Source organism: Oncorhynchus mykiss, chromosome 5 (genome assembly GCF_013265735.2).
Source record: "Oncorhynchus mykiss isolate Arlee chromosome 5, USDA_OmykA_1.1, whole genome shotgun sequence".
Classification (NCBI taxonomy): domain Eukaryota; kingdom Metazoa; phylum Chordata; class Actinopteri; order Salmoniformes; family Salmonidae; genus Oncorhynchus; species Oncorhynchus mykiss.
Genome location: NC_048569.1, coordinates 14,624,394 through 14,641,479, shown reverse-complemented (window position 1 = coordinate 14,641,479; position 17,086 = coordinate 14,624,394). Strand labels below are relative to the sequence as shown.

The following is a 17,086-nucleotide window of genomic DNA, read 5'->3' as shown; positions in this document are numbered from 1 at the left end:
TGTTTTTCGAGAACCAGTTACGGTAAAATAACATCTTGTTTCTATGTAATATTGACCCATTATTCCATACAATCATTTATGAGGTGAAAGTTGTGTTTATACAGCAAAGGCCAGCACATTAAAGCCTGCTTGTGAAAAGCCGCCCATTTCACAGGAAGTTAACCCACAATATAGGGACATTGTAGTAAAAAATTAAGCCCTCCGAGCTTCTGAAAAACAAAATTAGGTATAATATTCCAGAAACTACGAGGATTTTTTAAAGTGCCTTTTAACCCAGTTGACTTTTGATATCTGATAAAAGAGATTGAAGTCTAAGACATTTAGACCGCCGTCACAAACCCTGTTGATGATAACATCTATTTTTATCTTATGTGGCTTGTTTTTCCATATGAAGTTGTACAATGGCCTATGTAAGGTACAACAAGTGGATTTGAGTGTCAATCGATAGCCCCTCAGTCTAGGATTAAATCCCTCCCTAACCATGAGGATCATTTATTTTTGATAGATTTGTACATTCAGTTACAGGATTCAAATTAAGATCATTCAGAGCCTTAAGATTTTTGGTGATCTTTACACTGAGGTAGGTTACAGTATATTTTTCAGAGATGTTACAATCTGCTGGATTGACAGCTCCTTTCAGAACAAACATCTCACATTTGGAAAGATTTAATACCAAACCTGAGATTTTGGAGAACTGCTTCACAATATCCAATGCTAATCTAGTTTGTGACACATTTTTCAAAAAAAGTGAGGTGTCATCTGCCAGTTGGGATATCTTGTTCTCTCTGGCCTGGAATGTAATGCCTTCAAATTGACTTTGAGCTACTAACAAAAATATAAGGTGGAATTGGACAACCTTGTCGTATTCCTTTGTAAATGTTAAACCTTGAGGATATTCCATGAGAGTTTGATTCAGCTATTGTCACCATTATACAGAGTTCTAATAGCATCATCAACAAAAAACTAGCAAACTTCAAATGCGTAAGACAATCAAAGATAAAATTGTGACTTAAGGTATCAAACGCTTTCTGAAAATCCAGAAATAAGATAACAGAGAAGTCATCCAATAGATCACAATACTCAACCAAATCTAACACCAGCCTCAGATTATTAGATGTATTGTGCACTTTCATAACTTTGATTGACATTCATCAACCAGATCATTCAAGCAGGTCTTTAACCTTTTCGCAAAGATTGAGGCTATAATTTTCTAGTCGTTATTTAGGAGTGTGATTGGATGGCAATTATCAATAATTAAGAGATCCTTGTTTGGTTTAGGTATAAGAGTAATAGCCCCTTCCTTCAGAGAGGCAGGTAGTTCTCCCTTCTTTATAGCCTGCTTAAAGGTTTCAAGTAAACATGTTGCTATTTCTTCAGAGGTTTTGTAAAATTCAGAGGTTAATCTATCACAACCTGTACATTAGTTATTTTTTTATTAAGCAACCCCATATTGGATGTCCATAATGGATAAATCTTGACAACAAGACCGACTGAACTCTTCCCTAATCGAGTTAACATTCTCTATAGAATCAAGATCATTAGTCACTCAAACTGTTATCTAAGGAGTAAAGATTCTCATAATACTTGTTGGTAAAGTCGGATAACAACTCTCTATCCTCAGAGGTTACCCCATTAATCTTAAGATTCCGAAGTGTGTTGAGTTCCCCTCTCCTCTTTTCCAAATTAAAAAAGTATCTACTGTTCTTTTTGCTTTTTTCAAGACATTGTTTTCTGGATCTTATGAAGGCTCTTCTAGCCATTTCCTCATAAAATGTATCTAGTTGATTCTGTAAATCATTCAATTTAGCTTTATCATTAAGATCATGATGCTCAATCTCTGTGATATCAACAATTTTCTTAGAGATATCAGCTACCTCAAACCTCCTTCTTAAAGCAAGCCCTTTTCCATAAGTAATACAGGCTGAGCGGATTTAAAATCTTAGCAGTTCCCAATATTTCCCATATTCTGCATTAGAGGTAGTTAAATTCCAGTAAACATAAATTATATTCTTAATCACATTTTCTAAATCATCATGCAATAACAATGAGATATTTAATTTTCAATAACCACCAGAGTATTTCTTATCATTTTTGCACATTCTTATAGTCAGCCATATGAATGTGTTGTGGAAAATCTTACACAGGACACTCAAAGTCAATATCGAATTAATCACTCTTTATTGTCAGCAAGCTGGAGAGGTCACAGTTAAACTTAGATGCATAAGTACCGGTCTGAAGTGAGCTCCAAAAGAGTGTTCCTTACTGCTAGCTAAACCTACTGTACATAGACATGATTTGGTTCCTACATGTGACTGGCTCTGTCTCCTATTTTAATTTAAAAAACATATTTTGGGCGTTCTGCCAGATGTTCCTCCGGAGGTCTTATCCTGTGTAGTGCATTTATCAGAGGTTGCAGTGTTTGCATGTTTACGCTCTTCGATACAGCATAGATTATGTTGACCTGTAGTTCGCGCAAAGACAATTCTTTCTGTGTCTTTTTGGGTGCAGGACTATTAACTGGAGTTTCTACATTTGCACAAAGTGAGTGCAAATGTAGGGAGGTAGGCAATAAATAGGCCATAGAGGCAAAATAATTACAATTGAGCATTAACACTGGAGTGATAGATGTGCAGATGATGATATGCAACTAGAGATACTGGAGTGCAAAAGAGCATGAAGATAAATAACAATATGGGGACGAGGTAGTTGGGTGTGCTATTTACAGATTGGCTTTGTACAGGTCCAGTGATCGGTAAGCAGCTCTGACAGCTGATGCTTAAAGTTAGAGAGGGAGATATAAGTCTCCAGCTTCAGTGATTTTTGCAATTCGTTCCAGTCATTTGCAGCAGAGAACTGGAAGGAAAGACAGCCAAAGCAAGTGTTGGCTTTGGGGATGACCTGTGAAATATACCTGCTGGAGCGCGTGCTGCTATGCTGGTGGTTGCTGCTATGGTGCTGCTATGGTGACCAGTGAGCTGAGATAAGGTGGGGGTTTACCTAGCAAAGACTTATAGATGACCTGGAGCCAGTGGGTTTGGCGATGAATATGAAGCGAGGGCCAGCCAAGGAGAGCATACAGGTTGCAGTGGTGGGTAGTATATGAGGCTTTGCTTGATTTATTTGCTTGATTTAGTCTGAGCAGGGGAACAATTCTCATTCTTAACAATGGGGGATTCTATAGGGTAACAATATAGGGTAATTACTGTGCTTGTCAGCAAGAACACTACTGTTATTCCCCACACTTGTTTTATTATTCCACTTCTTTCCAATGTTGCCAGTGAATTCACATATTTCATTAAAATCTGATATGCCTACTATGTATTTACAAAATATATTATATGAGGCTATGTATTATTTCAGCCATTCATGGACAGTTTAGAATAAGTCATAGAAATAAGCTTTGGATATTAAATGCTCCAGGAATCAAATATCATTTTCAACATTTTAGGGAGACTCACAACTCACAAATGCATAATATTTTGTCTATGTAGAGTAATATGATGGCAAGGATCTTCAACTAGTAGGCATAAATCAACTGAATATTGAGGAGAATATGATTTGGTTACCCAATGCCATCAATTGTTAATATCAGTAATTCTTGTGCAGAGCTTTGGTGTAGTGGTAACACTCCCTGTCACATACAGCTTTTCACCTGAGATCAGGGATCAATCCCTGCATCCAACCGTTCTAATGTTTCTTCCATTTTCCTGTCTCCCCAGCTCATTTAATTACTGTCTGAATAAAGTTTCAAACCACCCAAAAAAAGATGTAAAGTACAAATATTAGCATACTCAAAGTAACAGTCGTCCTAAATACACCTGACCTCTGGATTTTTTTTTTTTTTTTCCACCCTGGTCATAAGCTTAAACCATGTCAAAATATGTAGAATTGCAGGAAATGAGCTTTAAAACAGTACAGTTTTCCTGGGAGAGGACACCCAGAACCCCGTCTAGGGGTTGTGCCATTGAGCAATGAAATTCACATAGCAAATCTCACTCCAAACCTTTGTCAAAAGTTGGAAGCCCTGAAACTTCTTTAGATTATCTCAGATAGCCTAGGTGTCACGCCCTGACCATAGTATTCTTTGTTTTCTTTATTATTTTGGTTAGGTCAGGGTGTGACGAGGGTGATATATGTGTTTTTGTCCTGTCTAGGGTTTTTGTATGTTTATGGGGTTGTTTCAAGTCTAGGTGTTTGTCTATGGTTGCCTAGATTGGTTCTCAATCAGAGGCAGCTGTTTATCGTTGTTTCTCATTGGGGACCATATTTAGGTAGCCATATCCCTTGGGTATTTGGTGGGTTATTGTCTATGTGTAGTTGCCTGTTTCAGCACTCGTGTTATATAGTGTCACGTTCGTTTTGAATAGTTAAGTGTTCTTCGTTTATTAAAAGAAGATGTATTCATATCACGCATATCACAGTCTCCTTGTTACGACGAACGTGACACTAGGTTGGAAGCAGGACTGGGCCGTTCTGCCGCCCTAGGCTAGACCAAAACATTGCTGCCCCTACAAGAATAGTCCCAGTAAGCAAAATTACGTTGAAAGATGTAAAAACTAGAATTTTTTTCCAGATGTAAAAGTTAGGTTAAATTTAGGTTCTGAATTAAAGGGGAAAATAGGTGTATGTTTTTTTCAGACTAGTTTTTGTTTCGGAATGAAAGTTGAAAAAATTCATAGACGTTAATGTTTGGGTCAAATCAAGGCTAGTCCAGACCTCACAAAATCTAAACCAAACATAGATGTCTATGATTGGTTCAGACTTGGTCCAGATCGGACCAAAAAACAACATCCGTGGACGTGGAAATCAAGGCTGGTCAGGACTGCACCAAAAAAGACATCCAAAAGGTACCAGCGTCGGTCCGTGCTTACTGAGGTACAGCAGGGAGAGGCAACTCCAGTGTGGTGTCCAGTGTGGTGTCACACTTTTTCCCCATCCCTAGTTAACACAGCTGATGAAACTAATTGCATTCTAAACTGAAGATCATGATTAGTTGATTATTTGTGTCAGATGTTTTAGCTGGCCGCAATGGAATTTTGTGAACAGCCATTCATGTGGCAGGCCCACAGGCCCACCAGTTTGTAAAACAGACGGTTGCATTGACTTTATTAGTCCTGATTCCTGTGACTTATCAATTTAGCTATTTAAGGTCTGAATATCAGAGTTATCCTGAGCCTATTTGCAATGTGTTTACACAGCGGAAGTATTTTATTTTTCGCTATGATCAGCTCGTGAAAAATGTACGGATACAAACTTGAAACCACTGATCATTAAAATGTTGCCCTTGGGATGAAACTCCTGGACAGCAGTTGTGAGTAGCCTGATTGTCCATTATATTTTGACCTGTCCTATTTTTAGGACATGTTAACATTTCAGCGCATCTTTTGTTTAATTTGGCGACATATAGGTTAGGCTATTTGATCGGAGAAACCTGTAGGATTTAAAAAGTTTCCATCTCATTACATTGTCATACATTTTATCTCCAGCCTGTAGGCTACAGAAAAGGCCACATACTCATTCTACCTTATCCTATATCTGCTACATGATTTATGTTAGATACGTTTTTGGACGGAATGTTGGTGGAGCTCAGCAGTGACGTCTCTCCAACAGCACCCTGGAGAGGCACACTGGGAATGGATAAATATGTTGCATCCCCGCCTATGACAGTGGTCACTGCTTATCATAGGGTGGCATCAGCGCTCACCTAAAAAGCCCATATGCCACTGGGTGAGAGAATTTGTCATTGTTTTTGGGCAAAATTATGTGAGGTTTAATGTGTTGTTGGAAGTGTGTCTTCGGGCCTTGCTAGAGGTATCACTACAGACCCTGGTTCAATTCCAGGCTATCTAACAACTGGCCATGCTTGGGGCAGCGCACAATTGGCCCAGCGTCATCCGGGTTAGGGTTTGGCCGGGGTAGGCCGTTATTTTAAATAAGAATTTGTTCTTAACTAAGTTGCCTAGTTAAATAAAAATAAACACAAATTGGTCAGTTTAGCTCTGAAAATGCCGCCCTTTTCATTCTGTCGCCATAACCGGCTGCCTAATGAGCTGTCTGGCCTGGCTGACACATGTAGGCTTTTGTTGGAAGGACTTTTGTTATATCTTCCCGTTACTGTAGATTAAATGGGAAAGCCAAATATGTCACATGGGGCAAAAACCTGAAGACCAGGGAGGTTTTCCAATGCCTCGCAAAGAAGGGCGCCTATTGGTCGTGTTTAATGGCTGTGATAGGAGAAAGCAACTGAGGATGGATCAACAACATTGTAGTTACTCCACAAAGTGAAAAGAAGGAAGCCTGTAAAGAATACAAATATTCCAAAACATGCTTCCTGTTTGCAACAAGGCACTACAGTAATACTGCTAAAAATGTGGTAAACAAACTTTTGGGGGAAAATATAACACATTACTGAGTACCGCTCTCTATATTGTCAAGCATAGTGGTGGCTGCATCATGCTACGGGTATGCTTTTCTGGATAAAAAAGAAACGGAAGGGAGCTAAGCACAGGCAAAATCCTAGAGGAAAACCTGGTTGTCTGCTTTCCACCAGACACTGGGAGATGAATTCACCTTCCAGCAGGACAACCTAAAACACAAGGCCAAAGCTACACTGGAGTTGCTTGCCAAGAACACAGTAAATGTTCCTGAGTGGTACGTTACAGTTTTGACTTAAATCTACTTGAAAATCTATGGCAAGACCTGAAAATGGTTGTCTAGCAATTATCAACAACAAATTGGACAGAGCTTGAATAATTTTGAAAAGAATAATGGGCAGATGTTGCACAATCCAGGTGTGGAAAGCTCTTAGAGACATACCAAGAAAGACTCACAGCTGTAATCGCTGCCAAAGGTGCTTCTAAAAAGTATTGACTCAGGGGTGTGAATAATTATGTAAATAAGATATTTCTGTATTTCATTTTCAATACATTTGCTAAAATGTAAAAAGTTTTCACTTTGTCATTATGGGATATTGTGTGTAGATGGGTGAGGATTTTTTTATTTAATCCATTTGAATTCTGGCTGTAACAATAAATGTGGAATAAGTCAAGGGGTATGAATACTTTCTGAAGGCACTGTATGAGTACTTTTTTTGCATATCCATTCTTCTTTCAATGCCAACCCTACCGTGTAAGGCCTCTATTTCCATCTCATATGACCATAGAACCTGGTGCCAATGCCATACATATTAACAATTCTGGCAATGATAAGGGAGGATTGGGTTGACTAGTGGTGGCTATTCAGCAGCCTGATGGTCTGGAGGTAGAAGCTATTGGCCAGTCTTACAGTTTTAGCCACGATGCTCCTATACTGCCTGTGCCTGAGTGATGGTGGCTGGGGTTCCTGATGATCTTTTTGGCCTTCCTGCAACACCTGGTGTTGTAGGTGTCCTGCAGGGCAGGCAGAATGCACCCAATGGTACTTTCGGCTGAGCGTGCCACCCTCTGTAGTGCCTTGCGGTCAGCAGCGGTGGAGTTTCCGTTCCAGACTGTGATGCAACCCAACAGTATGCTCTCTATGGTGCTCCTGAAGAACCTTGTGAGGGCCCTCTGGGACAGGCCGAATTTCTTCAGCATCCTGAGGTTGAAGAGTCGCTGTCATGCCTTATCTATGGTGTCCATGTGGTTTGACTATTTCAGCTCCTCAGATGTGTACGCCGAGGAACGTTACATTTTTGACCGTCTCCACAGCAGCCCCATCGATGAGGATGTGCGAGGGTTAACACATTTGAATGACTTACACACGTCTTCCGTGGGGTTTGGGGACGGGGAGTGGAGGGGGAGGTTTTTCAGGGGGGGACTGTGGGGGAGTCTTGGATGGTTGAGAAGCAGCTCTCTGGGGAACTGTGGGGGGGATCTTGGAGGTTGGTGCCTGGCGGTTAGGAGCTTGGGCTGGTGGCCGAGAGGTCGCTGGTTCGGCCCCCGATTTTACTTGGTGGGAGATCTGTCTGTAGTGCAATCACACCTGCAACCCTATACATGTGACTATTAAACACTCTGAATCAAGTATTCCAAGTCAGGAGAGCAGAAGCTCGCAAGTTCCTGTGCGTTAACCCCATAGCACCACACGTTGTTGGTCATAAAGCAGAACCCCTCGCCTTTGTTCTTGCCAGAGAGAGCCTGCTTCCTATCCGCTAGAAAAACTGTAAAACCCACTGAATGTTCAGAGGAAAGCCAAGTCTCAGAAGTATGTTGCAGAATCCAATGTCCCTCTGGAAGGAGATCCTCACTCTGAGTTCATCAAGTTTATTAATTAATGATTGAACATTGGCGAGTAGTATTCTCGGTAGTGAAGGACAGGTCGCCCAGCGTCTTAATCTCACTAAGACCCCGACACGTCTGCTACTCTGTCGGCGTCTCCTTTTTCTCTCTCCGAGGCAGCCCGAGAAGGCCGGGTGGACGGTGAGCACCCAGCGCTTCATATTCCAACATCTTTTCCTGGATGTATGAAGTAATGCACGAAACAACTGAGTAAGAAAATGAGAGAACACTAGAAAAAGTAGAAACCTCAATGTTTTGTAGGAGTTTGAGACGAGGCGCCATCATATTGCCCTAATAGTGGTAAGTGGTATTTTGAGAGTCGGCTCCTCTCCTTTTTCGGGCGGCGTTCGGCGGTCGACGTCACCGGCTTTCTAGCCATCGCCACTCCATTTTTCATTGATCCATTTGTGTTGTCTTGTTTTGCACACCTGGATTGCATTTCTCAATCACACTGCATGTATTTATTTATTCCTCTGTTCCCCCTCATGTCTTTGTGTCATATTGTTTGTGTTACGTGTCATTTTTGACGCGCCAGACTGGTGTTCATATTATTCCGTGTTTTGTCACGAGGTGTGTTTATTTGTTTGAACATAATTATTGTGACTGTTTGCTCGTTTTGCACTTTTGCCAATTGGCTGGAGGTTTTGATGCAGTGGTGTCCATCTGTTGGTTTCTCCTGCCTATATAAAGTGTGCACCTGTTCACAACTCTCTGCTCTCCTGCACCTGACTCCGCTACCAGTACGCACACCCTTGACACCATTGCCAGATTTTTATGAAGGTCAACAACAATTTGTCTCTTTGTTTGTAAGATTTTTGCCTTTCCCCGTGGTAATGGATGACAAATGGATTGTACATGCGTGTTACCTAATTTTTATACCCCAGTGAAACAGGAAGCCATGGATGACCACAATACAGTTCCTTAAACTGAGATGAAGGGCTCTAATCAATCTGAATCACAGAGGTTCAGTTTAACAGTGTGATTGAAATTTAAAGGCAATGTGGGGGAGGCCAACCACAAAATATCACAAGAGAAGCATCTAGGAAAATAAATGTATACTGACGTGGTGCAATTGCGGTACTTGCACACAATAGTTTATTGGAGTGCCAAAGAGCCAGAAAAGTGCAATAGACATACTGTACCTGCACACCATAGCTTATGGGGGAGTCAAAAAGCCAGCAAAGGTACAAACCATGGTTTATCGGATTAAATGCGCAATGATATGAAAATATGAATGCAATTTCGCCTTTCAATATAACATTGCATTTTCAAATTGGCATCGATTTAACCAGCCATAGTAGAGCAATACCATGCCACCTAAACATTATCACTTTACATTTGAGTTGTTTAGCAGACGCTCTTATCCAGAGCGACTTATAGTTAGTGCATTCACATAAAGATAGCTTGGTATGTGTTTCCTCCGACACATTGGTGTGTTCCGGTTTAAGCAGGCATTGTGTCAAGAAGCAGTGCGGCTTGGTTGTGTTTTGGAGGGCGCACGGCTCTCGACCTTCGCCTCTCCTGATTCCGTACGGGAGTTGCAGCGATGAGACAAGACTGTAACTATTAATTGGATACCATGAAATTTGCAAGAAAAAGGAGTCAAAAAATTAAAAAGGTTGGACAACCCACATATCACAGTCATGGTAAGTACATTTTTCCTCAACGTAGCTATCAGCAAATAGCAAAGAGTCAAGTGCGAGTGTTAGTTCACAAAATAAAAAGGTTCTGCTTAAAAAAAATGGGGGTGGGGTGAGGAGGGGGTGTGAGGGGGTGCTGTGGGATTATCTAAGATACTCTTTGAAGAAGTAGGGTTTCAGATGTTTTTAGAAGATGGGCTGGGACTCTGCTGTCCTATCTTAAGGGGGAACTGATTCCACCATTGTGGTGCCAGGACAACGAAGCGCTTTGACTGGGCTGAGTGGGAGCTGTCCTTCCATAGGAGTGGGAGGGCCAAGTGGTAGCAGGACAGAGTACTCAGTTTGGGGTGTAGGGTTTGAACATAGCATGAAGGTAATGAGGGTCAGTTGCTCTTGCTGCTCCGTAGGCAAGGACCATGGTCTTGTAGTGGATGCAAGCTTCGACTGGAAGCCAGTGGAGTGTGTGGAGGAGCGGGATGACATGGGAGAACTTGGAAAGGCTGAACACCAGGTGGGCTGCAACGTTCTCGATAAATTGCATGGGTTTGATGGCACAAGCGAAGAGCCCAGCCAACAGTGAGTTGTCGTAACCCAGATGGGCAATTACAAGTGCATGGATTAGGACCTGCGCCGCTTCCTGTGTGAGGTAGGGTCGTACTCTACGGATGTTGTAGAGTATGTACCTGCAGGAGCGAGTCACTGCTTTGATGTTTGCAGAGAACGACAGGGTCCAGGGTCACACCAAGGTTATTTGCACTCTGGGAGGGGGCACCGTGTAGTCAACCGTGATGGAGAGGTCTTAGAGCGGGAAGGTCTTCCTCAGGAGGAAGAGCAGCTCCGTCTTGCCGAGGTTGAGCTTGAGGTGGTGGGCCGACATCCAAGTGGAGATATCTGTCAGGCACGCAGAGATGCGTGTCGCCACCTGGGTGTCAGAAGGGGGGATGGAGAAAAGTATTTGAGTGTCATCCGCATACCAATGATAGGAGACACCATGTGAGAATATATTTCGGAGCCAAGTGACTTGGTGTTTAGAGAGAAGAGGAGAGGACCTATAACCTAGCCCTGGGGGGCACCAGTAGTGAGAATATGTGGAGGATTAAGGAGGAAGAAGAAGGTGGAAAAGAGATTCCTAGGGTTAGAGGGAGAAGCTTGAAATTTTGAGCGATAGAAAGTGTATTTAGCAGAAAATACAGAGGAACAGAAGGTAGAGAGGAGGGAGTGAAAGGATTATAGGTCCTCCGGAAGCTTAGTTGAAATTACTATTGCAACATGTTCCTTGGTAAATGTGAATGATAGTGGTACCAGCTAGATGATTCATTGCTTAATCACATGTAAGTGATTGTTGTGTCTTGGAGATACTGTACACTTGTAACTCAGACATAATTCCACTACAAGATGGAGTCAAAGTAACAGCATGATCATTATGGAGTTACTGTATGGCCTCCTATATGAAATTGAGAGGTACATTGTATTATGAATGTGTAATAAATCAGCCAACAAGTTTTTTTTAGATACCCAACAACAGCTTTATTTCCCCAAAATATGACATTTAAATTGTTCAAATAGACATTTACCATCTTGAATAGGAAACATTACAATGTGTGTACAGATATAGTTCCAATTCATCATGTCACAGTGTGAGTTGAATGTGATAGAATAAATGCATTTTAGGAGAAAAAAAAAGATGAAAACTTTGGAGCAATACCTGTGTATGTGTGTTTACAATAAATGTCTAAATAATTCTGGAAAATCAGAAAAATAGTCATTTCAATAGTCGTCTATTGATATAAATTCATTAACTGTTGACTTTTTTAATCATATACATCTCTTATTATTAATATTATAATTCTTAAGGTCATGAGTTTGGGTGGACCTCTCGGAGTCTTGGACTCGTGTGCATAGTTTTAAAATCCCTTTACAAAGATGAACAAAAATAAAAGAAATAGAGGATAAATAATTGAAATAGATAAAATGTTACGTCAAGTTAGTAGTCCAGACCTAAGTGCTGTTATCATGAATATCATACAGCCAAGGTTTCAGACAGAGGAATGGTATATCTGGTCCCCATTAAATTCTGGTTCCCCTACCTACTGAGCTGATTAGCCTTAGGAAAGGTCCATGTGAGTTTGCAAATGATGATATTCAAAGAAATTATTGATTTTTAATATCTGATTGAACAATGAAAGTGATTTACAGTACTCGGTCTTTCAGAGAGCAATCTGTCTTGACTGCCATCCTCTTACCTACCAAGTTCTTCAACCCACAAAATGTAGGTGATATAGTGGCTGAAAAGCGATGACAAATATCTGATGATGTGTTGCATCAGAGAAACCTCACACCTCCATAGTGATGTGTTGCATCAGAGAAACCTCACCCTCCATAGTGATGTGTTGCATCAGAGAAACCTGACCCTCCATAGTGATGTGTTGCATCAGAGAAACCTCACCCTCCATAGTGATGTGTTGCATCAGAGAAACCTCACCCTCCATAGTGATGTGTTGCATCAGAGAAACCTCACCCTCCATAGTGATGTGTTGCATCAGAGAAACCTCACCCTCCATAGTGATGTGTTGCATCAGAGAAACCTCACCCTCCATAGTGATGTGTTGCATCAGAGAAACCTCACCCTCCATAGTGATGTGTTGCATCAGAGAAACCTCACCCTCCATAGTGATGTGTTGCATCAGAGAAACCTCACCCTCCATAGTGATGTGTTGCATCAGAGAAACCTCACCCTCCATAGTGATGTGTTGCATCAGAGAAACCTCACCCTCCATAGTGATGTGTTGCATCAGAGAAACCTCACCCTCCATAGTGATGTGTTGCATCAGAGAAACCTCACCCTCCATAGTGATGTGTTGCATCAGAGAAACCTCACCCTCCATAGTGATGTGTTGATTAATTCATATTTCAAATATGCAGCAGAAAATCCTTAGCGCTCCATTCATGACAGCAGAATCTCATGTTAACATATTGGTTCAACTCGTTTGTTAGAAAAATCACAGGTTACAAATAGTCAAGAATGTACGAAAACAGAACCCAAACAATTTAAGAAATATACAATGAGCCCTCTTGTAAAAAATAAAAACAGTAGCAGGGGAATCAGAAATAACCAATTATTACAACTCTTTAGTGTATAATTTTTTTTTGTATACTTGATTTTTCAATGTTTCAAAGTAGAGCACAGGTACAGGTTTACCAATACATCTCTGCTGCATAGAACAAATAAACCAGCCAGCTGGTAAAAGTTAAAACAAGTCAAATATGAATCAAGTGTTTGCCATTATAACCATTACCATGAATAAAATGCTTGGGACTACACTACTACGAGATAGACAGTGTAACAGTGTAATGAAAGAAATCAATTGGTTTGGTTGTAAAAGAAGCTCACGCTAAAATACAGATTCACTGTGTTACAGAGGGCTTGTATAATCAAACTTGATGAAATAGAGTTGAATGGTCCATATCAGCTTGACACATACAAATAAAGCTAAGAAAACCTGTCAACATTTCCCCATGCATGTGTATGCACGTCAGTGAAGTTAAAGTTTATGCATTCATTGTTTCTTTTTTTTTCACATACAGTATGCACACAGCATCTACAATGACAACGACGGAAGGTGGAGAGTGAAATACACCTTATGTCGGTTGTAAAAAAAAACATCCTTGTTAGGAAGCTATGTTGAAGCTACAGGTGTGTAGATGAAAGCCCATATTGCACTTTTCCTTTAAAATACATTTCAAATGAACAGACTAAGGGCGATAAGACAGGCTAAGGGCGATAAGACAGGCTAAGGCGCGAGCATTAGGTCCATTTTCCTGCTGAGGGCTTTCAGATCAACTGAAACGTTACTCAGGGGTCAAGAACCGTGAGACAGGTGAGTGGCAAGCTCTTCAACTTGCACACGCACAGACACACACACAGACACACACACGCACAGACACACACACAGACAATGCACGGAAGTACACACACACACACACATGGACATTTCCTCTTTTCCACTCCCTCCCTAAAAAAGATATGCGCAGGCACAAACACACATACAAGAGGCCATTGTCATTTGGGGATGAGAGGGGAGTTTCTACTCAAAATCCTCCATTGTTAGCTCTGATTGGCTCTGACTACACCATACCCACAATGCAATGTTCTTCTAACGGGATCCAAATCCGGGGGCGACAGAAATAAAATTACATTTCTCCCCTGCAAATAGAATAGCTTGTTCAATTAAATGAAGATGACCAGATACCACTGTCAGTTTTATCATTAGAGCCCTTATTCAATTGTCAGTTCATTACGCTTGATAACGACTGGTGATATTGAGGCTTAGTGGAAGGGCAACAGTTGGACAGTTCTAGCCAAGCCCACATAGAAGGTATTTCACAAAGAAGGATTACTAAGTTAGCCAGCCATCTTTAGTAACCCACTTCGGTAACCAAACCATTTAAGGGCCCCCACTCAATCAAAATCAGTGACCTGGCTTGCATTGAGAAAGCATATTTGAAATAATATGCAGTCGAGTTTCCTTTTTGAGTCTCACTGTAAGCATTGATTTGTTGAGAACACAAATACAAAAGGGCTTCCTTGCAGATCAAGACGATTATTTTTTTTCTCCCAGAAACCTAGTAACTTAATTCATTGACAACTCCAGTCCTTGACAACATGGAGGGATGTCATGGGCATGGTGACACAAAATTATTGGGTCTGACATACAGGACAAATGAGCGACAGTCCCTTGACAACATGGAGGGATGTCATGGGCATGGTGACACAAAATAATTGGGTCTGACATACAGGACAAATGAGCGACCGTCGAGGGACAAAACTACTGAGACAGACAGACAGACACAAAAAAAATAATTGGGTCTGACATACAGGACAAATGAGCGACAGTCAAGGGACAAAACTACTGAGACAGACAGGACAGGACAGGACAGGACAGGACAGGACAGGACAGACAGACAGACAGACAGACAGACAGACAGAAAGAAAGAAAGAAAGAAAGAAAGAAAGAAAGAAAGAAAGAAAGAAAGAAAGAAAGAAAGAAAGAAAGAAAGAAAGAAAGAAAGGAAAGAAAGAAAGAAAGAAATGTCCCCCTCTGATTTTCCAACTTTTCCACTTACGGTATAGTCACCAAGCCAGCTGGTGAGCTTGAGGATAGTGTCCCACATTACGGATGTAAAGAAGACTATGTACAAGACCCAGGGGAGGAGAGGATCAAGGGCTTAGACTACAGTAATCGATTACCAATCCTGCCTGCATTTACCTAGACTCCAGTACTCGATTACCAATCCTGCCTGCATTTATCTAGACTACAGTAATCAATTATCAATCCTTCCTGCATTTACCTGTACCACAGTAATTGATTACCAATCCTGCCTGCATTTACCTAGACTAGAGTAATGGATGAATCATTGACCATGCCGTATGCACAGTTGCATATGGCCAGCCATATGTGCACGCGTTTCTCTTTCTGAGGTCCGTATTTCAACATGATCTATGATCATATTATATATAAGCCTATATTCTAAAACATTCTGCCATTTATAATATATTCTATAATGTATATATAATTTTATTCTATAACATGGGTTCTTTGGGCTATAACGTAATTTTGACCCCAGGTCTGGTACGGTTTCTGAAATCGGGGGATTGCAAGGGGTCATCAAATATAGAACATTTCACATTGAAAACCACCCATTCAAGCCTAGTTCAAATGGCCTGTTCAATTTCTCTATTTAGTAGTTTGTAACCAAGTCTTTCTTTGATAACGTAATCTCCCCTCATTTGAATTTATATTTGTTATTTGAATAACTAAATGTATCCCCAACCATTATCATACACAAACATTGTTCAAAAATGATACAAACAGGATAAATCATAACATTCCAACTTTTTGAGGCAGCCACATTTGCCTCCAACGCAACCTGTGTGGCAAGCTTTTTCCTGATTTTCAGTGTTTCACTACAACTCCCACGGTGCAATGGTTTCCCATTTCTCTCTCTATCAAGTAGTTTGCACACTTTACACCTATGGTCCCCCAGATGAAAGCATGAATATAAAAACGTTTTCTACATGAATGGATTATTCATAAATTACACCTCCCACCACCATCACCGTAAATATCTCATTAAAGGGTTACATATGTTGTTTAGTGGTGTTTGTTGAAGTGGTGTAACTCAAAAGACAGGGGTATGTGCATTTGTGTGAACACACACACACTCATCGCTAGTGGCTCTCGATCACCACTGGCTCAAAGACGCCAGCAGTCACCCTACAGCAAACACAGAAGAAGAGTAAGGGATTCATTTATTTATTTCACTACCATAATAATAACCATAATAAATTATCTTTTTGATCATGTAATAACATACTGTACACAGACATTCTGGCATGCACAAACTCACTTGTTCCCCAGTTGTAACCCACTTAGGGCTGTAGTTCCATCTTTGCTGACAAACAATCTGAGGTTGCTGTCTGTGTATGGAAGCAAGAAAGAGAGGGAGAGAATAGGTAGAGGAGAAAACAGTGAGGAGATGAGAGAGAAGCAAAACATTATCACTGTGTGGTCATGCTCACTGTTCCATCAACACAACCTTCTTCCTACCCTTACCTTCTTCATGGCCGCTGACATCGGCAAAGTTCTGGCTCTGGATAATCTTGTCCACGATGTCGTCGGCGTCGATGCGCGTATCATCCACCCAGGTGGGTTGACTCTCAACCGTGTCCTTCTTCCTCCTGGCATGTCACATGACAGGGTTAACCCAACAACATCTGATTGATGCTATTTTCAATGGTTGTTGACGGTTGTTGACGGTGATGCAGTTAGCCTCGGTCAGATGTTGTTTGTCATCTCAGCCATCAGTGATTGTGCTGAACGTCTCACCAAGGCTATAACTATTGAATGCTAATCAGGTCATACTTGTCTCCATATTTGACGTGTACCTTTTTGACACGGTACAACCAAAACGGTGTTCGATATATTACTGCCAAAAAGTTATTGGTTGAGGTGCAGGAATAAAGCACTTCTGAGTAGCGTCTACTGTCTGCATGCTTTTCCTTTCTTTATATTCAGGGTTTTTGGCCCAGCAACAATTTAGATTTTTGGGAATAAATGTCATGACAAAGAAATACAAATATATGTGTGTGTGTATATACAGTACCAGTCAAAAGTGAGGACACACCTA

The 17,086-nt window shown here is 41.0% G+C and overlaps 1 protein-coding gene across 2 annotated transcripts in view; it reads right to left on the bottom strand.

Annotated features, from left to right (window-relative positions):
- Positions 1–11,410: 11,410 nt before the first annotated feature.
- The window catches only part of fam102ab (family with sequence similarity 102 member Ab), an 82,127-nt gene continuing 76,451 nt past the window's right edge, over positions 11,411–17,086 (bottom strand). The window contains exons 10-13 of one of the 2 annotated variants that reach the window (XR_005051650.1): positions 16,513–16,637; positions 16,307–16,376; positions 12,268–16,173; positions 11,411–12,230 (exon numbers count right to left, since the gene is read on the bottom strand). Coding sequence is in view for 1 of the 2 variants with exons in the window: in XM_036976865.1 (XP_036832760.1) it covers positions 16,128–16,173; positions 16,307–16,376; positions 16,513–16,637 (241 nt within the window). In the remaining variant the exon portion in view is untranslated. Of the gene's footprint in view, positions 12,231–12,267; positions 16,174–16,306; positions 16,377–16,512; positions 16,638–17,086 lie in introns of those variants that run through there. The other variant, XM_036976865.1, reaches the window with a different exon arrangement.